A 27319-nucleotide genomic window follows, 5' to 3' on the forward strand; every position below is an offset into this window, starting at 1 on the left:
CTGAACCCGCGGCAATTCGTCCCGCCTCTTTCGCTCCACGCCGGCCAATCGCTTCCGCGGGACAAAGAAAGGCGCCGAAATGAAACCCGCCTCCGTCCTCCCTGGAAGTGTCGTCATTTCCGGCCTCGGAGCCGGCGGGTGGGGCTGGAGGGGGCGGGGCGGCGGGGCGCCGGAGCCGGAGCCCGAGGGCGGGTCGCGAACGCCAGGGCCGCTGGCCATTGGTGGGCAGCGCGCAGGCGCGTTTCCTCAGGGGAGCCGACTGTTTTGGGGGCGTGTCTGGAAGGGCGAGCACGTGACATTTGGCGCGCGTGTGCGGGCCGTGCGTCGCCGCCGCCGCCGCGTTCTCCGCGCTGCATCCCTCGGTTCTGGGCGCTGCACGGTCGGGCGGGCTTTGAGCCAGAAGCGGGGGAAGGTGCGTGGCGGACGGGCTGGAGAAGCTGTGGCCGCGGGAGGAGGCGAGAGCCGCGGGGGATGTGGGGCTGCAGCCAGCGGAGCCACTTGGGCCGCTGCGTCGCTTCCGCGTTGGAAAACTGAGTCGCCGCAGACCCGGTCGACCCTCGCCCCGGGACGCGCAGGCTCTCGCGCTCCTCCGGGGCGCCTCTCGACTCCGCTTCGCTCCGTTCCTCCCGGCCGCGGGTCCTCATCGCTCCCTCCCGCCCTCTCCCCGAGCCCCCCGCGGACTCGGCCTGGGACCTCCTAGTCCCTGAGTCGAACCCTCTGGCGCGTCCCCCGCTCCGGTCACCGCAGGGTCCAGTTTTACCCAGCTGGCTCGACTTTGGATCGCTCCCGTCGTTAGTGCTTTTAGTCAGCGAGCATCCCGTTGAGATTTTTAAAAAGTGTCTTTATCATGGGGTGCAGGTGAGGATTTGCTGCCTACGGAGGCTGCCTGCAGGTGGAGTTTGGGCGAGGGCCGTGGCCCGAGGGGTTTACCCCAGGCGCGGTTATTGCTCGTGGAGAATTGGGTTGAGGCGTCATCCACAGCCCTGGAGTCACCCGGCCTGTCAGCGGTGGGGCCTGGCTGTGCTGTCTTCCTTGTGCAGAGGCGTCAGGTCGTCTCTGCTGAGGGTGACCGCGCGTGAGCCTCAGCCGCTACCTTTACGAGGGTACGGAGATGTAGAAAGACAACGGTCTTTGGGGGCGATCACGTGGTCGTGCCGGAGTGACAGGTTTTCTGGAAGCTCAGCTTGGGAGTGCCCGTCCTGTTTGCTGTGAGGCCTCGCGGTGTTGGAGGATGATAGAAGCCTTTCCAGGCAGGAGGAAAGCATGCGTGTCAAAGCGCCAAGTGTAGGAGGTTTCTGAAGCTCACGAGTGAGCTCTGGCATTGAATGGGATATACCTTGGAAGTTTTCAGCTGTTGAAGTCCCAGGAAGGGATCCTACCAAGGAAACAAAGGTGTTCTTGGAGGTGTGGGTGGAAGCACCATCAAAAAGGACGGGAAGACGATTGTTGCCAGCATGTACTGTTTTCTGTGTTTCAGGCACTGTGTTAAACGTGTGTGGATCCTTACAACAACAACAGTAACCCTTTGAGGTGGGTACTGGTGTCGTTTTTCATTTTATCATTGAGAGACAGAGTTGGAGAGATGAGTGAACTTGCTCTGGGTTTTGTAGCTTGTAAGTGACTGGACCAGGATTTGAACCAATACAGTAAGAACCAGTGATCTTAACCACTAGAAAAGAAGGGCATGTCAAGGGATGGTGGGATGCAGGCATCATTGTCAAATTCTACAAAGGTTCAACTTGGTTGAGTTCTGTGAAGAATATTGGATTTGCCAGTTGAGAGGCTATTACTTAGGAAAGAGGGAGTCTGTGTTGTTTCAGTTGAATGTTGAGAGTCAGACCTACATAGTCTGGATTAATGTGTAAATGGAATTCATCTTTTTTTGGTGACATCCGTACTCTCTTTGACTACTCTACAGTTTTCTGGCCATCTTTCATTTCCTCCACATGCCACCACTGATTCATTTTGGGACCCTTTGGCTGTGCTAGTAGTCTCCTTCCCTAAAGTGTTGGTCCTATAACTCTTCCTATGACTGGTAGCAGTTCATTCAGACCTTGGCTTTATTATAAACTCCTCTGAGATGTGTTCCTTGACAACTTATCTAAAATGATGCTCTCTGCTTTTGTTGTCTGTTATATTTTTTGTTTCTTTTGAGACATGCATCGCAGTTTGGAATTATGCACCGACTTATCAGTTTACTTGTTTACTGTCTTCCCCCCATATGACTTCACAAGTGTAGGATTTGTATCTGTTTAGTTCGTTATTTGTCTGTCCATAACATCTTGAACACTGTAGGTGCATAGTAAATATTGTTTGCATGTATCAGTTGAGTATCTTCTGTTTATGTAGATAATACTGAACTGTTTTGTTTTCATCAAAGTAGTCAATCTTTAAATCAATCAAGGGGGAAAGTCAAGTTCAGAAAAATCACAGCTGGGAAAAAAAGAGTTAAGTTTAGGTCTCCTTCTTCCTGGAAGTGTCGGCTATTCAGTAAACACTCACATTTTTATATTACAAATAGCATCTTTAGTATATTTAGGAATAGATGTACATACCCTTATGGTTCTTTGGACATTGCTAAGATGTTTTCATTGGTTAGATTGCCAATTTTGTTTTCTTTTAAAGATGTGGGATACAATTCAGGATTTGGTATACAATTGGTCATTGTGCAGGTAACGTTTGTGCCTCCCTCAGTTTCATTTTTCTTATTGATTCAATTAATAGGACTTTAAACTGAGATTGAAGAAGAGGTGAAAGAATTCTTATCATAAAGAATACAAAAACCAAAATGACAGTCCTTGTTCTGTCTGTTGGATACAATCAAATGAAAAAGACTGTCAGTTAAATAATAACTTGTAACTTACAGCAGAGTAAGGTGGAGGTTGTAATAGTGATAAGGCAGTCAGAAGAATCACCAATGAATACAAATGGAGAAGAGAATTAGAGTTTTCTCCTAATGAAATGGGTAGTCTGCTCTCAGTGAGGGTGTTTAAAGACAGGAAAACAGTTTTGTAAGAGATTCTTTCCTTTGTAGGAAGAGTGGATGTGGTCTCTTTGTTCCTCCCAATTTTGAGATTCTGTGAGATTAAATGGACTGAGAAACATACTTCACCTGGAAAGATCGAGTAGAATTTAGATGGATGGATGGGAAAAGGACTTTTTCCACGTTTTTTCATCATGATATATAGGTATGTGTAGATATATACTTGGGGACCCCCCAAAACCTGGAATTTATGAAAAATTATTTATTCTTACCTTTTTTTTTTTTTTTTAAGTAGGAGTTTCACTCTGTCACCCAGGCTGGAGTGCAGTTGCTCACTCATGGCCACTGCAGCCTCTACCTGCCGGACTTAGGCGATCCTTCCACCTCAGCCTTCCAAGTAGCTGGAACCACAGGCATGTGCCGCCACACCCGGATAATTTTTTTATTTATTGTAGAGACGAGGTCTAACCAAGTTGTCCAGGCTGGTCTCAAACCCCTCGACTCCAGCAATCCTCTCACCTCCGCCTTCCAAAATGCCGGTATTACAGGCGTGAGCCACCACATCTGGCTTATTTTTACGTGTTTAAATCTCAGTCAGAGTATTCTTCGTTTGATGTAGTACCCCCATCAAGCTGCTTTTCGCACTGCTCAAAACAGTTTTTAAGCAGTTTTGAACTTGATGCCTTGTAGTGCTTCTGCTGTTTTTTGTTTCACCTCTTTCACATGGACAAAACGTTTCCCTTTGAGAACTTGTTTCATTGGGGAAACAAAAAGTTGCTGGGGTGATACTGGGTGAATAGGGAGAGTGGGACATGGGGGTCATGCCAGTTTTGGTCAAAAACTGATCACTCAGTGCAGTGTGGGCCAGTGTGCTTGTAAATTGCCTGTCCTGAAATGGGCAATCACATTGAAAGACTCTCCAAAAAAGTCACTGAAGCCGAATGCAAGCTTTCACAACGCTAACTGGTACACTGAGGCCAATGGGTTCCTAGAACACTTAGCTAGCGGAGAAGCCTGTACTACAAGGGTCTTCCCTCCAAAAAAATCCTTTCATTTTTTTTGGGGGGTACCCCCTCATACATACATATGTATGTTTTTCTCTGTTTACAAACATAGTTCCATAAAAATGGAGCTTCATTGTATATAGGGTGAAATCAGATATAGTAAAGGAGAATTCTGTTCTTATTAGATTTTTTTTTCAAGGATATCAAAAGTCTTTCTGAATTATATCAGAAAAACTGAAAGGGGGAGAGCTACTGTAGTGGAATCAAGGCATAGTAAAATATGGTAAAATAATGACATTCGCAAGGGATATCACCGTAGTATAGAATTTCCTTCATTTCCTTTTAAAACAGGAATATAATTTTCCTTCTGATGTTATGCATTAAATGAGAACCTTAATGCCAGTTGAGATGCAAGTGATAGGCAAAGCTTACTACCTTTGGTAACATCCTACATATCAGTTTCAAAGCGTAAGTAACAAAAGCTTTTGGAAAGTTTTCTCTTTTTTTTAATACATACATAAGCACTACACAACATACAAGCAAGGGTGCTTTTCAGTAGTTCATGGTCAGTGTTAAATCCTTAAGTACTCCTTTCCTTATTATTTTCCTAGTTATTTTCCATTCATCTTTCATTTCTATATTTATTTATTTATTTAAAAGAATTATGTTTAATAGCTATACCGGTACAAATGATTTTTGGTTACACGGCTGCTTTTATATAATGGTGAAGAAGTCTGGGCTTTAAGTGTACATGTCACCCCCCTATTAGTGCACATTGTATAGTATCTGATAGGTAATTTTTTTATCTCTCCCTCTCTTTCCATTTTCCCCCTCTGAATCTCTAATGTCCTTATACTATTCTTTATGCCTTTGCAGACTGTTAGCTACTGCATATAAGTGAGAACGTGCAGTATTTGGTTTAAGCCTCTGACAATGCAAGGGACATTTTCTTCAATTATTCCCTCAAATGGATTTTTTGAACCTATTTTTGTTGCGTTTTCTTCTTCCTCAGGAACACCTATTATTCTTAGGTTTGGATGTTTTACATAATCCCACATTTCTTGGAGACTTTGTTGGACTCTCTTAATTTTTTATTCTTTATTGTCATCTGATTGGACTAGTTCAAAGGCCTTGTCTTCACGTTCTAAGATCCTTTCTTCTACTTGGTCCAGTCTACTGTTAAAACTTTACACTGCATTTTGTACTTTCCTAAATGAGTTTTTCATTTCCAGAAGTTCAGATTGGGTTTTTTTGTTTTTGTCTTAAGGTCTTAAGTATTTTATATATATATATATATATTTTTTTTTTTTAAATCTCATGTATGGAAATGTTAAGGAAAAACATTGTCCTTTAATCAGAATGTGCTTCTGGTTGTACAGTTAGAGCTAACTACATATTAATACTATAGTCTAAAATTCTTTTATATATATATATTTTTTACAGACATTGATGTGTGTTCTGAAATTGTGAACCATGAGTCTAGCACTTAATGATCTGCTGATTTGCTGCCGTCACCTAGAACATGATAGAGCTACAGAACGAAAGGTAGTAAATTACTTAAGTTCAGTCTTTCCTTGAAACAAGCGTGTGATTAATAACTCATTATTGTCTCTTTTTTATTTTCAGAAAGAAGTTGAGAATTTTAAGCGCCTGATTCGAGATCCTGAAATAATTCAGTATTTAGATCGATATTCAGATTCTAAACAAGGAAAATATTTGAATTGGGATGCTGTTTTTAGGTATTTTATTCAAATTTTTTTAACTGTCTTCGTTTTTCTCTTTCTTTTCTTTTCTTTTTTTTTTTTTTTGAGTTGGAGTCTCACTCTGTTGCCCAGACTGGAGTGCAGTGGCCGCTCCCGGCCACCGCAGCCTCGACCTGCTGGACTCCGGCGATCCTTCCGCCTCAGCCTTCCAAGTAGCCGGAATTATAGGCATGCGCTACCACACCCAGCTGATTTTTTGATTTATTGTGAGATGAGGTCTCGCTGCCCAGGCGAGTCTCGAACCCGCGGGCTTAGGCAATCCACTCACCTCAGCCTCCCAAATGCGCGGGATTACAGGCTGAGCCACCGAGCCCGGATTTTCTCTTTATTTTAATTGTGATATTATTTTTGAGTGTAAGTCTCACTTATCTTTGCTCCCTGTGGATCATTGTGTGTTGCATAGGAATTTGGCACTTGATATTTAGCCAAAACAATTTTTAAAGGCTGTTCATGTAGAAAGTTTAAATTCACTTGTTTAATAAAATGACTTAGACATATCTCACTCAAAATTGAGAGATAATTCCTTTTATATCATTAGTTCATCAGCCTTTATTTCAAATTAGAGAAAACAAGTTATAATAAATGTTTAGCTATTACCTTAAAATGTTGTTGTGATTGTAAGTAACTACTATGTGTTAAATTGTAATAAAACAAGTAAAAGAAAGATTAGAGTACTTCCCTATGAATTGTTAAAAAACAAACTCAAGCAATGAAGAGACACAACTGATTGGTGAATAGGAGTGCCAGACCGTATTGATGCATTTTTACATTGAGACATAATTTTCAACCACAGAGTCCATTTATAACTAAAAACAGATTGTAAGGCTTAGGAAACATGAGAGTATTAAATAAACTTGAAGTAACATTTATAGTCAAGAGGAAGTATCTGAGTATTTAATTGTCCTTGAGTGTTCAGAACAGATAATTTATTTTATTTTTAAGCTCCTATTTGGTACTAGATTGTTAAAAATTTGAATGACACGAAAAGCGCATACTTCTTTTCCTCTGGCTACTTAGTTTATTTTAGATACCATAAATACAGCTACTATTTGAAGAGGAATACTGTTTTGTATAAGCTGATCGGGTAGGCAAAATATGCACCTGTCACTCCTGGCTAGTCATGAATATCTTCTAGGCAGGCCTCATTTAAAGCTAGAAACATTACCAGCTGCCTAGGAAAGTGGTAGTAGATCATATACTGAATAACAGGAAGAGGTGAGAGAATTGAGAGAGCCCTTACTAGCATTGTGAGCTCTTAATGACAAATTAAGAAACCAGTACAGAATCATGTAAGATTAAGAGCTTTGTAGCCCACACATTAAATTGGTTCTATAGGAGCTAAACCTCGAAAGAGCGATTTAATTGTTTTATTTGTTTCATTTAGTTGGTATATTTATCAAAGCAATGTAGTTTAAAATATGCTCTTTGTGATGTCATGAAGGACTTTTAGAAATTTCTGTAATTTGAGCATTTAATGAGTTTCTGAAGTTGTATTTTGTTTTCTTGAAGATTTTTACAGAAATATATTCAGAAAGAAACAGAATGTCTGCGAATACCAAGACCAAATATATCAGCCTCAACACAAGCTGCCAGGCAGAAAAAGATGCAAGAAATTAGTAGTTTGGTCAAATACTTTATCAAATGTGCAAATAAAAGTAAGTGATGTTATATTATAAATAAATGGCTTAATAGGTTACTGTTGCATGAGTTCAATCTGAATATGGTATGATAAAAGTTGAGTGCTAGTGTATATATCTATCTGTGGATCATTCTTGGTCTAATGCCAGAAGTTTTGAATTATTAAAGACACAGTTGTTTAAGAATGATTGTTTTTGCTATATATTCCTACAGGGACTGGCAAATTTTTTTCTGTAAAAGGGCCAGATATTAATTGTTTTTGAGTTTTGGACCATATAGTTGTCTCAATCTCAGTTACTCAGCTCTGCTGTTTTAGCACAAAAGCAGCCATAGACAATAAGTAAATGAATGGAGTTGACTGTTCCAGTAAAACTTTATTTACAGAAACAGACAACTAGCTGACTTTTGCTTGTGGGCTATAGTTTGTAAGTCCCTGCTTTATGAGAAGATTAATTAATAGTAATTTCCCAAGTGGAGTTGTTTAAATAATAGCCATTCTAAGTGTCCTGTTTTTGTTAAGATTTATGTTTTTATTTGTTTATTTTATTTTTAAACAGGAGCACCTAGGCTAAAATGTCAAGAACTCTTGAATTATATCATGGATACAGTGAAGGATTCATCAAATGGTGCCGTTTATGGAGCGGATTATAGCAACATACTACTCAAAGATATACTTTCTGTGAGAAAATACTGGTGTGAAATATCTCAGCAACAGTGGCAAGGTATGTTTTGAAGGTTGTTTGTGAATTTTTCCTTATGAAAGGAAATTTCGCCAAAAAGCACTCAGAGTCTTTCTGTATCCCCCTGATGACCTCACAGTTTAACAATACTTTAGTAAACTTATATGGTTATAGAATCTGACCCTTAACTTTCATTAATTATGTACCTCTTGAATTAACTCACTAATATGTTAGGTGCCTGCCATCAGAACTAGAATTACAGAGTTGAAAGATGCCACTCCTGTGCTCAAGGAGTTGGCAGTGGCAGAAAAAAACAAACAAACACATGAATCAGAGATTGTAATGAATATGATATAGATATGAATGGATGCAGTGGGTACACAAAATAGTGACATTTAAACTCAACTATGATTAAGGTTGAAAGGAGAAAACTGTGAGAGAGAAGTATCATGAAAGTGAAAGCAAGAGAGTTTCAGATTTGAAGGGGTGTGGGTCTATACTTTAAGTGTTGTAGAAAGGATAAGACAAAAGTGACCATTGGGTTAGACAGCAGCTACTGGTAAGGTAGTGGAAATCAAATGTGTAAGAACAGAATGTATTAGAAGAGAGTATAAGGACCCAGTGACTCACTAGATATGTAGAGCGGATGCTAGGGAGGAATCTGGTGTTGTTGCCAGTTGATAAGCAAGTGAGTTGATAGTACTGAGATACCACAGAGGCAGGAAGTTGAGATCAGAGACTGTAGTATTTCAGTTTATTGATTTTAAAAGTGTAGCATTTCTGGTTCTGAGGATAGGTGAAAGTGGGTTTTAGCGTTATCAAGGTGGCTTGAAACTAGATGCCAGAGCTTTCTAATTCTCCCACTCTAGAAATTTAGAAACTTTTTCTTTTCAAAACAAAAAAAAATGCTTTTGAAAAGTATTTAGGCCAGGTGCGGTGGCTCATGCCTGTAATCTCAGCACTTTGAGAGGCTGAGGTGAGAGGAATGCCTAAGTCCAAGGGGTTCAAGACTAGCCTGGGCAAGTTGATGAGACCTTGTCTCTACAGTGCACACCTGTGGTTCCAGCTACTTGGAAGGCTGAGGCAGAAGGATCACCTGAGCCAAGCAGGTCACGGCTGCGGTAGCTATGAGTGTGCTGCTGTACTCCAGCCTGGGCGACAGGGTGCGACTCCCTACTCTCCTACTCAAAAAAAAAAAAAAAGAAAAAAGAAAAGTATTTAGGCTCAGCTTTGTCAACTAAGACATTTGTCTGTATTCCTTATTGCCAGTTTATTATTTCAAAATGAGATACATGTGAACCATAAAACCACCAGCCAATCAGTGCCCTTACACCTACATTGAACTGATTTCTTAGGAGTCATTTGGTGCCTTTGATGTTGCTCTGAACACAAGGCAGGCTGTGTCCAAATCAGGGCTCTCAACAAGCCTGCGGCAGCCTTTGGAGAATGGGCAAGAGGTAGCTAGGATACTCAGCAAGATCGTTCCCCAGTATGGCTGGCTAATCATCTTAGGATATTTGGGCATTTTAGATTGTCACTTGTAACCATGGCTGTCACTGAAATAAAGACACTCCTTCCTTTCCTCTAGTCTTCTTACTATGAGTCTGTCACATAATATATTCTCTGAAACACTTTTTTTAACTACTGTTACTTTTTTTTTTAACCTTTGTCATTTTTTTTTGAGAATGTTACTTCTTATAATCAGCCTTTTTGTCAAAATACTTTTTTTTGCTTAGCTTCCTTCTCTAAAACTTGCTTAGGTGAGAACTCCATGAAAGAAGTGAAGTCTAAGCTCAAAATATATATATTTGGTAGAGATGGTGATTGTGAAGAAAGAGTTCCAAAGTAAGAGCCCTAGCATTGGCCCAAGGAAGCAGATAGCTTTTCTAAAAAGGTAGGAGGAGGAAAAGTTAAAAGCACTCAATAGCTTCCCTGTACAACTAGTATAAAATACGAATTCATTTTCCAGGCCTTGAAAGCTCTGCATAATTTTGCTTCTGCCTACCTATTTGCCTTAACAAAAGCTCACTCCGATTTTTCTCATTTCTGTGCTCAAGCTGCACTGGGAATTTTTCAGTTTCTACAACCCAGTGGTTTCCAAACTTCTTTTAAAAAATAATTTTTATTCTTTATTTTTGTTTTTGAGTTGGAGTCTCTTGTTGCCCAGACCGGAGTGCAGTGGCATGCTCATGGCCACCACAGCCTCAAGCCTGCTGGGTTTAGGTGATCCTTCTACCTCAGCCTTCCAAGTAGTAGGAACTACAGACGCACACCATCACGCATGGCTAGTTTTTGTGGTTTATTGTAGAGACCAGGTCTTACCAAGTAGCCCAGGCTGGTCTCGAACCCCCAGGCTCAGGCAATCCTCTCACCTTGGCCTCCCAAAGTGCTGGGATTACAGGCTGAGCCACCGTGCCTGGTCGATTTTATTTATTTATTTTTTTTGAGTCAGTCTCACTCTATCACCCAGGATGGAATGCAGTGGCACGCCCACAGCCACCTCAGACCTGACTTGCTGGGCTCAGGTGATCCTTCCGCCTCAGCCTCCCAAGTAGCTGGAACTACAGACGCATACCACCATACCCAGCTAATTTTTTTATTTATTGTAGAGATGTGGTCTTGCCAAGTTGCCCAGGCTGTTCTTAAACCCATGGGCTCAGGCAATCCTCTAACCTCGGCCTCCCAAAGTGCTGTGGTTATAGGCATGCGCCACCACTCCCGCCCAGTTTTTATTTTTTAAAGCAGTTTTAAGTTTACTGTAAAACTGAGTAGAAAGTACTGAGCGTTCTCATCCACTCCCTAACTCCATACATGTACAATATTCCCTTCTATTGGCATCTCATAGCAGTATATATTTGTTACAGTCAGTGAATCTCCACTAGGAGATTTGCTTTTATTACCTGTAGTCCGTAGTTTACTTTAGGCTTCACTCTTGGTGTTGCATATTTTATGGGTTTTGACAAATATATTGACATTAAAAAAAAAAATCTTTCTTTATGTGTTGAGGACTTTTTTCCTTTAGGGTAGAATAGTAGCATGTATTCATTATTTTAGTTTAATACAGAATTATTTCAGTGCCAGAAAAAGCCTGTGTGCTTTACCTATTCATCCCTCCTTAACCCTCCTAGTCTTTGGGAACCACTGATCTTTTTACCATCGAGTTGACTTGGCCTTTTCCAGAATGTCATATACAGTTAACTGCCACATAACTATGGGGATATAGTCTGCGTAGCTTGTCATTAGGTATTTTCATCCTTGTGCAAACATCATAAGGAGTACTTATACAAACCTAGATGGTACAGCCTCTTGCTCTTAGACTACAAACCCGTACAGCATGTTACTGTACTGAATACTGTAGGCAGTTGTAACACAGTGGTATTTGTGTATCGAAACACAGAAAAGGTATGCTAAAAAGCATGGTATAAAAGATCAAAACGTACACCTGTATGGAGCATTTACCATGAATAGAACTTGGAGGACTGGAAGTTGTTCTGGGTGAATCAGTAGTGAGTGAATGGTGAGTGGATGGGAAGGCCTAGGACATTAATGTATACTACTGTAGATTTTATAGACACTGTTTACTTATGCTACACTGACTTTAGCTTTCTGTAACTTTTTTGCTGTGTAAACTTTTTAATTTTTAAAAACTTTTTTGACTTTTCTGTAATAATTCTTGACTTAAAATGCACTTTGTACAGCCATACAAAAATATTTTTTCTTAATGTCTTCATTTTATAAGATTTTTTCTTTTTTCTATATTTTTAACTTTTTAAACTTTTTAAATAAAAACAAAGCCACAAACACACACATTAGCCTAGGCCTATTCAGGGTCAGGATCATTAATACCACTGTCTTCCACCTCTACCCTGGTCCCACTGTAAGGGCTTCAGGGGCAATAACACACATGGAGCTTTCATCTTCTATGATGACAGTGCTTTCTTCTGGAATATCTACTAAAGAACCTGTCTGAGGCTGTTTTACAGTTAAGAAGTAGAAGGAATATACTGGAAAATAACAAAAAGTATAGTGTAGTATTCACTAAAACTAGTAACATTTATTATCATTGTCAGTGATTGTATGCTATACATAATTTTATGTGCCGTATTTTAATTTAACTATCAGCAAAGTGGGTTTGTTTATACCAACATCACCACAAACCATTAATAATGCATTGTGCTACAGTGTTGTGATGTCTACAATGTCACTAGTCAATAGGAATTTTCCAGTTCATTATAATCTTAAGGTACCACCTTTTTATATGAGATTCATCACTGACCAAAATGTAGTTATGCAATACATGACTATAGTTGAAATTATACCAGTGATTTTACATTCTGTTGTGACCATACCCTTTTCAGATTGGTGTCTTTCATTTAGTAATATGCATTTAAGGGTCCTCCATGTTTTTTCATGACTTGATAGACTGAGGTAGGATTATTTAAGCCCAGGATTTGAAATCCAGCCTGGGCAACATAATGAGACCCTGTCTCTTTAAAAAAGGAGAGAGTGAGAAGCCACAAATTATTGATATTAGAAATGTATTCAATTGCAAACCCTACAGTTATTAAAAAGATAATAAGAAAACAATATGAACAATGGTATGCACATTAATTTAACTTAATTTAAGTGAACTGATGCCTCAGAACCACACACTATCAAAACTCACTCAATATGAAATAGATCATTTGAAGCCCTGTAGCCGTTAAAGAAATTGAATCCATAATTCCATACCTTTCATAAGACAAATTGGAAACAAGGTAAAGTTGTCCATTCTGTCTACCACTGTCCAACATTATAGTAGAGAATCTAGCCAAGGCAGTCAGGCAAGAAAAATAAGAGACATACAGATTGGAAAGGAAGAAATAAATCTTTGATAGAGTGTGTTTATCTCTTAATGGGAAGAAAACCCTTTATTGAAAACTTTGCTTTTCATTGCGTAGGCAGATAATTCTCAAAGCATTTTGTGTTCTGCACATCTTGCAAACAGACCCACTGGTTGCTTTTTTTTCAGACTGTATTTTCAAGGCTGTTTGTATCACAAAATAGAGATAGAAGATAGAGATGGTGGTTTCCTCCAGAACAAAGGACAGGTTTCTTTTTTTTTTTTTTTAAGAGTCTGAGTCTCACTCTGTCACCCTGGCTGGGGTGCAGTGGCACTCCAATGTCGACCTGCTGGGCTGCGGCAATCCTTCTGCTTCAGCCTTCCAAGTAGCCAGAACTACAGACACGCGCTAACATGCCTGGCTAATTTTTTATTTTATGGTAGAGACGAGGTCCTGCCAAGTTGCCCAGACTGGTCTCTAACCTGCGGGCTCAGGCAGTTCACTCCCCAAAGTGCTGGGGTTACAGGCTGAGCCACTGAGCCCAGCCAGAACAGGTTTCCTGCAGCTCATTCATTATAGAAAGCTTGTAGTGTTTCTGCTGAAGCCGGCCACTGTTTTTACTGTGTCTAGTATCATTATGTAGCTGCTGGGATTGGGGAACTCGTGCAGAAATGAAGGTAGTCTGGCTCCTATAATTCCTGTGAGAAAATAACTGTCTATCAGGAATTCCATGTCTTCTGCCAACATCCATGAAACCGTCATCCTAATTTTTTAGGTTACAAGTAGAGTAAAATCTCATACCCTTCACAGTTGCAAACACATCTTATGCATATTATTAATCACACAGCATTAATAAAAAGAAAACCTGGGGAGTGTGCTTTGATGAAGAAATATAAGCTTAGAGAAGTTAAGTAGCTTATCTGAGGTCTGGCTCTTAAACTGGTGCTTTCACCGTCTACTGCTGGTAGTTGTTCCTGTCTTAAAGAAATTTTATATAAGGTAAAATTAAATATTGATGGAGTACTTTTACTGTTTTAAATATAAATTCATGTCTGTATGGGATTATGGAATGTTTATGTTGAATTGAGACATTTAATTTAGTATGCTTTGACTTTAAAAAATTGTAATTAATAATATATATCTTTTTCTCAGAATTGTTCTCTGTGTACTTCAGGCTGTATCTGAAACCTTCACAAGACATTAATAGAGTTTTAGTGGCTAGAATAATTCATGTTGTGACCGAAGGATGCTGTTTGCAAACTGATGGATTAAATTTCAAATTTTTGGATTTTTTTTCCAAGGCTATTCAGTATTCAAGGTAATTTAATCTCACTTTGTTTTGTTTTGAAATTCATTTGACCATATTTTAGATTTAGTAACTGAAACACCAAGGTCTTGGAAGACCATGTTTTAGGTCAGTAACTAAAAATAATGCCTTTTCAAAAAGCATTGACCCATCATAATAGAACTAGTGGATTCCTGATGAGACAAGTCCAGCGCTTCCTGTGTATCCAATATGCAGAACACTAAATGGTGTTCCTGGGTGGGAGATCTGTCCTGCTCTTCGGAGTCTCACTCTGTCACCCAGGCTTGAGTGCAGTGACATGCTCACAGCCACCGCAGCCTCGACCTGCTGGACTCAGGTGATCCTTCTGCCTCAACCTTCCAAGTAGCTGGAACCATAAGCACGCGCCACTATGCCTGGCTAGTTTTTTTGATTTATTGTAGAGTTGAGGTCTTGTCAGGTTGCCTTGGCTGGCCTTGAACCCGTGGGTTCAGGCAGTCCTCCCGTCTCAGCCTCCCAAAGTGCTGGGATTATAGGCGTGAGCCACCACACCTGGCCTTGTCCTGCTCTTCTAATGACAAGGGAAGTTAAATACTCGCTAAGTTTCATTTTCTCCATTTTGGGGACAGATATGCTGAGAATAAATTAAAATAGGAACATATATGGAAGTATAAATACAATACATTTGTGTGGCATTACATGATTTATAAAGCAAAACAATTTGTAAATGATGTGTTAGAAATCTGTTTATTTTTTAGACAATGTTTTGGCAGCAAGGAGAGATAACAGAAGTGATGTCAGCACCAAATAAGAACTAATTTCCTGTTGCTGTGTAGAACTGCTATGATTTTTTTTTAAATGACCAGTTTTGAAAATGTTTGAAAATTAGATGTTTTCCCTTTCAGCGTGCAGCTCCTTAGTTCTTTAATTTATGCCGTTTGTTCACCTCATTTTACCAAGTTGAGATGATTTGTTTTCTGTTACAGACAAGAAAAGAGCTCTGCAGGCCTGAATCATATCTTAGCAGCCCTTATTATCATCCTCAAGACTTTGGCTGTGAACTTGCGAATACGAGTGTGTGAATTTGGAGATGAAATTCTCCCTACCTTGCTTTATATTTGGACTCAACATAGACTTAATGATTCCTTAAAAGAAGTAATTATTGAATTATTTCAACTCCAAATTTATATCCATCATCCAAAAGGAGCCAGAACCCAAGAAGAAGGTATAAATGATGTTTTTACTGTTGAGTTTTCTTCTTCCTTAAAACATAGAGGCTTAATTAAGTATGAAATTAGTATTCTGTAGGAGGATATGACTTTAGTCTGGATTACTTTGCTTGATAATGTTGCTGCTGGTCATAAGGACTTTTTCACACAGTTTTTAGAACTTGAAGCAGTAGTAGCAAAGTCTATTGCGCCTTTCCATTTATTCAGTACAGTGTTAGGTGTTATGGGAAGTACAAACAAATATGAGACACTGTTCCCTCTAGGAGCTGCTTGTGCATAAGTGGTTAGGAGATAAGAGGTCTGTCACACACTATAGGGCGAAAGAATTTAGAGAAAGCAGGGTCTTGTTTATCCACATACTGTTTTTATTAGATTAAAAATAGATAAATTGAACTGAAAATAGCAGGTCAGGTTTTTCAGTTCCTAAGGACGATATGTACATAGCATTTTCATAGGAAGGTGAGGTGCAAAGGGGAAAGTTCTGCCTTGAGCTTCCTAGTTACTCTAGGCCCCTGTTTGTTGGGAAAACCAGAAATGAATTACTTTTTCTCGATTCCTTTACATTTGTCTTTTACCAAGAGGGTGTCGATCCGATGGTGTAGTTCTTTTTGGTAGTTAGGAGCTTGACTGAGTGGAGTTGAATGAGCTCCCTCATGCTCAGTCTACGCTTGCCTTGGGTTTGTACTAGCCTCTGGACAACTAATCATGCTAGTATAATGACCTTATTGAGACAGCATATCACATAGAGTAATAGCAGCTGAAACGGGAGAAAACTCTATGGTCACTTCTTATCAACAGTAGCTATCTATATACATATGTAGTTTATGAAACCACTGTAAATCAAAGAATGGTGGTTTTTTATAGTTTTTCATCTTTTACCTGGCTCCTTTCACCAGTGTGAAGATCAGGCATATGATAGGATATGTTTAGGGGTTGAGTCAACTACATTTTTAGAGAATTGAAAAAGGCAGGATGATAAGGCTGCTGGAAAAGCTAATGTATTTTTAGTCTTTGTTAATAGATTCTATGGTACCTTGGAAATTAGTGGTCCTCTTGCTCCCCATACTAATCAGACCACATCTGGAATACTGTGTTCACCAGATTTTGTAGAGTCAGCGTTTTAGGAGGAACATAAGCTGACTGGAGTGTGTCTTGGGAAAGATGATGGATGATGTTGAGTACTTGTCATCTGTACACTAGTTAAAGGAAGTGGCGATGTTTTCTCTTAGAGAAAAAAAGACATACAGAGAACTTGGTCTTCACGTGAAAGAGGAAAAATATTCATTGTATTTGCCTAAGGGGAGAGAATAAATTAGAGAAAGGTGGATTTTAGATCAGAGCATGGAAGAGATTTATAGCAAATAGTTACCTAAATGTGAAATAGGCACTATATGAAGTAGTGTTTGGCAAGGATATCGTCAGAAGAGGCATTAGTACTGAATGGAAGGTTGGACCAGATGTCTTCTAGCGTTGATACAACTTCACAGTTAAATAATTTGGTGGGAGTTGACAGTGCAGACGGCGTATGTATACAGATTACATCTTAATTTTTTCTATTACAGGTGCTTATGAATCAATAAAATGGCAAAGTATTTTATACAACTTATATGACCTGCTAGTCAATGAGATAAGTCATATAGGAAGTAGAGGAAAGTATTCTTCAGGATCTCGTAATATTGCTGTCAAGGAAAATTTGATTGAATTGATGGCAGATATTTGTCACCAGGTATAGTAGGTCATGCCATATTTTGAAATTTCCTGTTAATTTTCTTTTACTGGGCTTTAAAAACTTGTGTTCTCATAAAAACCCTATAAAATTACTCTGTACTTTTAGACTGTTGCATTCAAAATATGAGAAATACTTGAAATTACTCTCTTAAAAGTTAATGCTTTGCAGATATGGATTTCATGAAAACTAATAATGGACTTTTCTATTCTTAAAAGATTGTTCATAGGAAATAAGGTGACCCTAACCCTGATGTTTCTTTTTTAAAATTGATCTAAGCCGGGCTCGGTAGCTCAGCCTATAATCCCGCGCCTTTGGGAGGCTGAGGTGAGTGGATTGCCTGAGCCCACGGGTTCGAGACTCACCTGGGCAACGAGACCTCATCTCTACAATAAATAAAAAAAATCAGCCGGGCGTGGTAGCACATGCTTGTAATTCCAGCTACTTGGAAGGCTGAGGCAGAAGGATCGCCGGAGCCCAACAGGTCGAGGCTGCGGTGGCCGGGAGCAGCCACTGCACTCCAGTCTGGGTGACAGAGTGAGACTCCAATTCAAAAAAAAAAAATTGATCTAGAATTCACTTAGCATAATTCACTATTTTAAAGTGTAAAATTTTTAGTATTTTCGGTATTTTTCTTTTTTAAAAATTTGAGTGAGAGTTTCACTCTGTTGCCCAGGCTGAAGTGCAATGGCACACTCACGGCCACCACAGCCTCAGCCCGCTGGGCTCAGGCGATCCTTCTGCCTCAGCCTTCTAAGTAGCTGGAACTACAGGTGTACACCACCATGCCCAGCTAATTTTTTGGTTTACTGTAGAGATGAGATCTTGCTAAGTTGCCTGGGCTGGTCTTAAACCCTTGGACTCAGGCAGTCCTCTCATCTCTGCCTCCCAAAGTGCTGGAATTATAGGCATAAGCCACCATGCCCAGCCTGGCTTATAGTATTTTTCTATGTTGTACAACCAGCACCACTAATTTCATAGTATTATTATTACTCAAAAAAAACCAAAAACCAAAAAAAAACAAAAAACAAAAAAAAAACTACCTTCTTAGCATTTAATCCCAATTCTCTTAACTCCTGGAAACCAGCTACTAATCTTTTTCCGTTTCTGTGGATTTGCCTGTTTCGAACATTTCATTTAAGTGGAACTATAAAATATGTGATCTTTTGTGTTTAGTTTCTTTCGCTTAGCATGTTTTCAAGATTCATCCATGTTGTACTATGAAATGCAACATGAGTACTTTATTCCTTTTTATAGCTGAATAATATTCAATTGTATGGATATACTACCTTTTGCTTACTCATTATTAGGTGATGACCTAATGTTTTCTAAGTAAAACTTTTTCCCCCCCAGAAATTTGGTTAATATCCTAGGTAGTAATTTCACTTTTGTTAAATATTTTTTTAATGATAAATAAAAGGATTTGATTCCTTTGAAAATATATATTTTTGCTTTACTTTCAGATTCTTGGTGCTTTTAGTAAATGTTCCCAGGAAATAAAACTAATATATTACTTGATAATATCTGCTTTCTAAGAGTGCCATTACTGTCATGCAAAATATTTGTTTCTTATTATGTTATCATATTTATGTTTCTATAATCTATTATTCTTGCTTTATAAGCTCCTGCATCTTAATTTGAGAAGGAATTTTTTTTCTAATGAACTATTAGAAAACAAGAACAATAAACAAAATGGTTTTTTTTTTTTTTTTTTATTCTACAGGTTTTTAATGAAAATACCAGATCCTTGGAAATTTCTCAGACTTACACTACTACACAAAAAGAATCTAGTGATTACAGTGCACCTGTCAAAAGGAGGAAAATAGAACTAGGCTGGGAAGTAATAAAAGATCATCTTCAGAAGTCACAGAATGATTTTGATCTTGTCCCTTGGTAAAATGTTATCTTTTTTCTCATTGAGTGTTATTTATTTTTCTCAGAAAACTTTCAGTAGAATTTTTTCATCACATTGGCCAGAACTAAGTCATTTATCTGTTCCCAAACTAATTACTAGCAGAGGGAAATGCAACTGCTGTGACATGTTGAGATAACTCATAATGGCTCACCTGCTAGGGCCAGGGTCAGGGACACCTTTTCCTCATCATATTGTCATAGCAGGTAAAAGAGGGACTGGCTGTCTGGTAGGCAATCAGTAGTGTCTGCCTCATAGAATTCACTGAATTGTACACCTCAGCAGAAAACTTTAGCATGATAGCACCTTCTAATAGAATTAGGTTAGGAAAAAATTAAAGACCGCCCTAAGAAATCACAGAATAGGCCGTGCTCGGTGGCTCAGCTTGTCATCCCAGCACTTTGTGAGGCCACAGCAAGTGGATTGCCTAAGCCCACGGGTTTGAGACCACCGTGGGAAACTTGGCGAGACCTTGTCTGTACAATAAATAAAAAATTAGCTAGATGTGGTAGCACGCACCTGTATTTTCAGCTACTTGGAAGGCTGAGGCAGAAGGATTGCCAGTGCCCGACAGGTCGAGGTTGTGGTGGCCGGGAGCGTGCCACTGCACTTCAGCCTGGGTGACAGAGTGAGACTCCAACTCAAAAAAAAAAAAGAAAAGAAATCACAGAATAATTTTGACATTGTGCTGTGATAAAAGTTTATATTTCTTTCTATCTTCTTTATTCACATATAAGATTCACAAATATTTAAATAATTAAATAAATTATGGAATTCTGTAAAGTTGTAAAATATTAGGTCTTGTAAGGATATTTAGTTTTTATTCAGTTCAGCCTGTTTGTTTTACTGAAAGAAAAACTGAAACCCAGAAAGGTTAGGCAATTTGCATAAGGACAGTTAGGACTTTATAGGCTATAGCAAAATTTGGGATCGATTCTCTTTTGATAGATTGATCAAATATAATTTACTTGTGGGGGAAAAGCATGTTAATTTATATACCCATGCTTTAAGTTCATGTTTATACAGTTGAAATGCCGATTTCAGATTCTTTAATTTGTCCATTTAGTCAAGAGTTATTTGTTGAACACCTGCTGTGTGTCAAGCATTAGAGATACAGAGATGATTATCGGAAGGTTCCCATTTGTATGTAGCACACATTCTAGATAATTGACAGCAAATATTTACTAAATTAAATGAATTCATGCCAAGATCTTTTGGGCTTCTTTGTTTTCTTGTTTTAGAGGAATGTTTTCATACTAAAGATCAGGGATAGATAAAATAAGTCAGAATATTGCTAATTTAGTATTCTTTAAAATTTTTTAAGGAAAATATAACCACTTATCAAGCTATCCATAAAGTTGACAATTTTCCTGCCATTTTATGAAGTAAGACTTAATAGATATTGAGAGCCAGTTTATTTTGAGAGTAGTATAGAAAATGATGAGGGTGATGCACTAATTAGGATATTATAAGGGCACTATGTCTCTATATGTATTTTCTTTTAGTTTGTTAATGGGATCAATAGTTTTCAAGCTACCTTCTTTTTTTCCCCCCTTTAGGCTACAAATTACAACCCAATTAATATCTAAGTATCCTGCAAGTTTACCTAACTGTGAGCTGTCTCCATTACTGATGATACTATCCCAGCTTCTGCCTCAACAGCGACGTGGGGAACGGACCCCCTATGTGTTAAGATGCCTTATAGAAGTTGCATTGTGTCAAGGAAAGAAGTCAGACCTGGAAAGCTCACAGAAGTCGGATTTATTGAAAATCTGGAATAAAATTTGGTCCATTACCTTTCGTGGTATAAGTTCTGAACAAATACAAGTTGAAAACTTTGGCTTACTTGGAGCCATAATTCAAGGTAGTTTAGTTGAAGTTGACAGAGAATTCTGGAAGTTATTTACTGGGTCAACCTGTAGACCTTCATGGTAAGTTTAATATGCATTATATTAGATTGTACAGATATAAACACACACAGACACACATATCCCTGATCATTTTCATAGTTTGTTACTTCAGTTACTTCAGTTGAAGATAGGTTAAATTCTGTTTCAGATGCTTTTGTTGTTTGGCCAAGACTTTGTAAATGCACGAATGTGAAGTTAGTTTCAAAAATGGAGAAATTAGCTACAAATATCAACTTGATAAGAAAATTTAAAAAATATATGGAGACATTACTGAAGGCTACTTTTAGAATTTTTAAAATTGATACATAATATATATATTTTCAGTATACATGTGATAACTTGATATATTCATATAATCAAATCAGAGCAATTGAGATATTCATCACCCTAAATGTTTATCTTTTCCTTAGGGTAGGAATATTTGAATTCTAGCTATTTTTAAATGTACAATGGGTTATTAACTATAGTCCCCCTAATGATCTGTTGAACACCAGATCTTATTTCTTTGGTTTAACTGTATATGTGTACCCAGAAGAATTTCTTAAAAGAATTGTAAAGAGTTTACATTTCTTTTGTGTAATTTATAATAATTATTTGTCAATATTTTAAAGCCTTGGTGTTTTTTTTTTTTAGTAGTACTGAATACTGCTATAATAGGGGAGAATTTTTAACCAGAATTACATTTCTCAAATGTAATTGGACTTTTAAAAACTTTTGTTGATTAAATGTATGGATCTTATGGGTGGAGCTTGACACTGTCCTGAGCATTGGACGCATAGTGGTAAAGAAGATAGGTGAGGTCTCTGCCCCACAAAGAGCTTACTTTTTAACAATTGGCCCTTGCTTTGTTATAGTCCAGCTGTGTGCTGTTTGGCTTTGGCACTGACCGTCAGCGTAGTTCCAGAAACGGTAAAAGTGGGAATAGAACAAAATAGGTGTGAGGTAAATAGAAGTTTTTCTCTAAGAGAATCGATAATGAAATGGCTCTTATTCTACAAACTAGAAGATGACTTGGAAGACAGTACAGAACTGCCTCCAATTCTTCACAGGTAATTTCTGTTTACTAGCATGCTGCTGGTTTTTAAATTTTGCTTCATAAGTCTTCCTCTACTTATTTGATACCAGAGGTCTTTGCTTTGTAATGATAATGCAGGATTTCCCAGAGCTACTCTAATTATTAAACATTCCCTCTGTTCTGTCTTTTTGTGTCTGTATCACTTCTGAAATTAAGAAAAGGTTGTCTCACTGTGGTAAAATGAGTGATGTGCATGAACATATGCATATAATTCTTTGAGCATTTATGCATTCCTTTTTGAGCTTCTGTAAATAGGTCCATATATCTGACTCGGAGAGATCCTGGATCCTTAATCATAATGGGAATCTCTTCTAGGTGAAGTGTGTTATCTTAAAGGGGTGAGGAAACAGGAAGACAAAGTAGGACATCACAGGGCTGAGGGAGCAGAACAGCTTGCCCACTCAGCCTCTTCACAGATGCTAATTAAAACTGAATGGTTGGGGAGCAGATCTCGGGATGGATCCTAGTACTTTTGCTTTAATTTCACAACCTTTTATTTCAGAAATAATCTTAAATTAGACCAAGCAGTGTTGGAAACGATAGTAATATAAAGTGTGTCCTCCTTAAATTCTCCTTTCAGATATTAAGAAATAGAGTACAGATGAAAACAGTTTTAATTTAGGATCCAAGTTTTAGAGATCAAGATTTAGAGCGAAATATGTTAAAAGTATTCTGTAATGGCTTTTGGTCTTTTAAGTGAAATTTTTTATTTTTATTTTTTCTAGTAATTTTCCTCATCTTGTACTGGAGAAAATTCTTGTGAGTCTCACTATGAAAAACTGTAAAGCAGCAATAAATTTTTTCCAGAGTGTGCCAGAATGGTATGTTATCTAATAGAGTTCTGTGTTAGTCTAAGTATGGCTTTAATTACAGAGATAATAGTTTCAGCAGAGTGGTAGCTTCATCTTAATAATTATGAACTAAATTGGTCAAGTAAAAAAAAAAACTTCACAACTGTTAGCCAGGGAAATGTTTCCTTTAATTCTGTGATTGTAATCTATGCTCTGTAATTTAAGATTAAAGTTACTGTTTTTTAATGCTGTATACTATAACACGAGACAAATGCCAGTGGAAAAAATTGAATGGTTATGGTAGAAAATTAAGAACATAAAATTTATGTGACATGAGTTCTTAAAAGTGACCCATTTTTATATATCAAGTAAGATTTGAGTATTTGTTAGCTTTAAGAACTGACAATTGGGGCTAGGCTCAGTGGCTCATCCTGTAATCCCAGCACTTTGAGAGGATGAGGAGAGTGGATTGCCTGAGGCCGTGGGTTCCAGACCAGCCTGGGCAACTTGGCAGGACCTCGTCTCTACAATAAAAATTTAGAAAAAAAAAAATTAGCCAGGCGTGGTAGTCTGTTCCTGTAGTTTCGCTGCTTGGAAGGCTGAGGCAAAAGGATTGCTGGATCGCAGCACATCAACAGAGGGGTGGCCAGTGTGCCACTGCACTCCAGCCTGGGCAACAGAGTGGGACTCCAACTCAAAAAAAAAAAAGAACCGACAATTGGAAACAAAAATCTAAACCTGATTTTAGGCTGAGCATGGTGGCTCATCCAGCACTTCGGGAGGCAAAGGCAGGAGGGTCACTTGAGGTCAGCATGGGCAACATAGTAAGATTACGTCTCTACAAAATAGTTGATTGTGATCACACTTGCCTGGAGTTCTAGCTATCTGAGAGGCTGAGACAGGAGAATTGCTTGAGCCCAGGAATTCAAGACTGAATGAAGTATCATTGTACCACTGCATTCCAACCTGAGCAACAGAGTGAGACCCTGTCTCTAAAAAAATATAAGATAAAATAAGCCTGATCTTAGTTGATTGAGTCAAGAGACTTATATTTCAGCCCTATGACTGAAAATGACTCACCGGCATGAAGATTCCTGATCTCCCTCATGAAGTCATAAGATTATAAAAAACTGCCAGGCTCAGTGGCTCAGCCTGTAATCCCACGCCTTTGGGAGGCTGAGGTGAGTGGATTGTCTGAGCCCGCGGGTTTGAGACCCGCCTGGGCAGGCAAGACCTCATCTCTACAATAAATCAAAAAATTAGCTGGGCGTGGTAACATGCGCCTGTAATTCCGGATACTTGGAAGGCTGAGGCGGAAGGATCGCCGGAGCCCAGCAGGTCGAGGCTGCAGTGGCCGGGAGCGGCCACTGCACTCCAGTCTGGGCGACAGAGTGAGACTCCAACTCAAAAAAAGAGATTATAAAAAATTACATTTTAGAGAAACTGATGGTGAAAAAAGGGATAAGTTTTCAGAGTGTTATTCTCAATGTTTATATCTACTGTTTATTTCTGAATTTACGTTTGAAATTATAATTTGTGTTTCTTTTGTCTGTTAGTAAAATTTGCTACTGAATAATGAAATTTGATATAAGTAGGTATCAAAGCTTCAAGAAGAGAAGCAGGCCTAGTGCACTGGGTCACACCTGTAATCTCAGCACTTTGGGAAGTGGAGGCGACAAGATTGCCTATGCCCACGGGTTTGAGACCAGCCTGGGCAACTTGGCAAGGCCTCGTTTCTACAATAAATCAAAAAATTAGCCAGGCATGGTGGTGTGTGCCTGTAATTCCAGCTACTTGGAAGACTGAGGCTGAAGGTTCGCCGGAGCCCAGCAGGCGAGGCTGTGATGGCAGGGAGCGGCCACTGCACTCTAGTCTGGGTGACAGAGTGAGACTCCAACTCAAAAAAAAAAAAAAGTTATCTGTTAATTGTGTAAGCAGTCTTTGATTGAAGTAGATGCTATGTTCATATATATATATATTTTTTTTTTTTAAATGTGTATATATATATATTTTTTTTTCTTTTGAGAGTCAGGGTCTCACTCTGTTGCCCAGGCTAGAGTGCAGTAGCATGATAACGCTCACCACAGCCTCAACCTCCTGGTCTCAGGTGTTCCTTCTGCCTCAGCCTCCTTAGTAGCTGAGACTGCAGACATATGCCATCATGCTGGCTTATTTTTTCTGATTTTTTGAAGAGAAAAGGTTGTGTTATGTTGACTAGGCTGGTCTCGAACTCCTGGGCTCAAACAGTTCTCCTGCCTCAGCCTCCCAAGGTGCTGGGATTACAAGGCATAAGCCACCATGTTAATATTTTCGTTTGTAATATATTGGGTAGTTTTATTAGAAATTAAAGATTATACTTTTTTGAAGTGAACAACACCAAAAAGACAAAGAAGAGCCTTCATTCTCAGAAGTAGAAGAACTATTTCTAAAGACAACTTTTGACAAGATGGACTTTTTAACCATTCTGAGAGAATGTGCTATAGAAAAACAGCAATCAAGTGCTGGCGTTTCTGTCCACCAAAATCTCAAGGAATCACTGGATCGCTATCTTTTGGAATTATCAGAACAGCTTTTAAATAATTACTCATCTGAGGTGAGTTTTTTTAAAAAATGGAACTAAGGGTTATCTTTGATTTAGCGTTGATATACTGTTAGGAAGGAGAAGTGAAACAGGGAAGGCGCTAAAGACGCTGTGAGGCTCAGTTTTAAAAGCAAAATGGCAGTACAGGGCTATAAATAGGGAAAGCAGCATGAATAAAGGAAACGCAAGAATTATAGTTTGAATTCTTTCTTTGTAATGGGAATTCTGATTGATGTAAAATAATTCTTTAGGTAGGTTAGTGGGGACTAGTAAGGGTTGCAGCATAAGGATTATGTGATGAAAACAATCTCTCAATACAAAGGAGGGAGATGTTATGGTAACAGGAAAGGACAGAATTTAAACAGATCTAATAGATATTAGTGACATTTGAAGAGGGAGGAGTGATTATTAAAGATAAATGGACTAACAATTACCCATTTTTCTAGAGGTCATCTAGGAATTCCTCATCTGTGATTTCCTTTGTCCTTATAAAATCACAAATTCTCTTCATGTTTACTATTCTTTTGCCAAACTCCCATTTCTTTCAGCATGAAATGTTTTATATTCATTTCTGTGTATTCAGATCATCCACATGTCAAAGTCCTTGCTAAAGCCTTTCTTGGGTAACCTCAGCCATAATAATTTTTCATCATTTAATTTTCATAGTGCTTAATATTTCACATTTTTAATGGCAGTTAGCATCTTTGCACCATAGGTATTTATGTGTATTTTGTACACAAAGATCTCTTGAAATTGTGCCATAAGCTCCTTAAAGGGCATATGTATTTTTATTAATCGCTGTATCCTCCACGATGCCTTGTTACGTGGTAAGTGATAAAATATTTATTGAAGAAGGTAAATCCTGCAGATGTTCAAAGGAGTGACTTTAGTAACCAGAGAAAACGATCAGAAGAACCGAGAAGGGACAGTGTGTGTGCCTATTTCATCTGTCTTACCTTTCATTGCTGACATTCTTTCGCATCACTGTTGTTACCACTTTCATTACAGAGTAATTTAATTTTCCGTATTTTTCCCTAAAATGCCATTTCCATATATAGGAGCAAAATATCTGAAAATCTCACGTGTAACTTTGTCAGAGTCTTATGTAATTCTATAAAATTATCTAAACAGTATCTACTAGCAGCAATACATTGTGCTAGTCCTTGGAGGCTAAAAATTTGAATAAGTCAAAGTTCTTGTCCTTCAGAAACTTAAAATGCCATTTAGTGTCTATTTTTATGAATCTAATTTCTACTCATGTTCTAAGACTTACATTTATTTGCCTATCATGCTTTTTCTTCTTTTCTTTCAGCTCTACCTCAGATATTTAAGGGCCTGTGTGCTGTACCCTGTGCCACTTCAGGAGAGGATAACCCGCCTGGCCTTTAGGAGATACTTAGAGTGTTTTTCTTGAGAATCCTGGTTATCATAACTCTATGGCAATCTCTTAGATGTTTTCAGAGAGAGTCAGAATATGCCACCTTTAACTCAATTAACTGAAATTTTGTTTCTTAATATGTACATAAACTTGTTTTTTCAAAAGATAATTCTAGAATACATGAAATTATTTATGAAATACTTTTTAATTTGTGGTTTACTTTAAGATTACAAATCCAGAAATGCTTGTCCGGTGTTCCAGTCTTTTGGTGGGTGTTCTTGGCTGCTACTGTTATGTGGGTGTAATAGCTGAAGAGGAAGCATATAAGTCAGAATTGTTCCGGAAAGCCAAGGTAGGAGAATTTATGAAAATAAAGCTTTGGATAAATTTGAATGAAATGTATTCCTGGGAAAATTGTTATATTTGTTTGGAAAACGTTATATTTTATACAGGTTAACCCTTTCTCTTTTATTTATACAGTCTGAAAAGAAATGATACTGTGTGTTCTTCCTTAAGATTTGAAGTTATTGTAAGCCAACTA

The 27319-nt window shown here is 38.5% G+C and overlaps 1 protein-coding gene across 2 annotated transcripts in view; it reads left to right on the top strand.

The window, feature by feature from the left end:
• Positions 1-3119: 3119 nt before the first annotated feature.
• ATM (ATM serine/threonine kinase) overlaps positions 3120-27319 on the top strand; it is a 112841-nt gene continuing 88641 nt past the window's right edge. Inside the window, exons 1-14 of one of the 2 annotated variants that reach the window (XM_008055297.2) lie at positions 3120-3188; positions 5431-5532; positions 5614-5726; positions 7260-7405; positions 7946-8110; positions 14044-14209; positions 15163-15401; positions 16968-17131; positions 18855-19024; positions 20603-20974; positions 21808-22002; positions 22754-22849; positions 25187-25412; positions 27005-27130. In XM_008055297.2, coding sequence (XP_008053488.1) covers positions 5461-5532; positions 5614-5726; positions 7260-7405; positions 7946-8110; positions 14044-14209; positions 15163-15401; positions 16968-17131; positions 18855-19024; positions 20603-20974; positions 21808-22002; positions 22754-22849; positions 25187-25412; positions 27005-27130 — 2250 coding nt within the window. In that variant the 5' untranslated portion in view covers positions 3120-3188; positions 5431-5460. Of the gene's footprint in view, positions 3189-5430; positions 5533-5613; positions 5727-7259; positions 7406-7945; positions 8111-14043; positions 14210-15162; positions 15402-16967; positions 17132-18854; positions 19025-20602; positions 20975-21807; positions 22003-22753; positions 22850-25186; positions 25413-27004; positions 27131-27319 lie in introns of those variants that run through there. The other variant, XM_021711019.1, reaches the window with a different exon arrangement.

The sequence above is a fragment of the Carlito syrichta genome, unplaced genomic scaffold (genome assembly GCF_000164805.1).
Source record: "Carlito syrichta isolate Samal-C Ts95f unplaced genomic scaffold, Tarsius_syrichta-2.0.1 Scaffold301816, whole genome shotgun sequence".
NCBI lineage: Eukaryota > Metazoa > Chordata > Mammalia > Primates > Tarsiidae > Carlito > Carlito syrichta.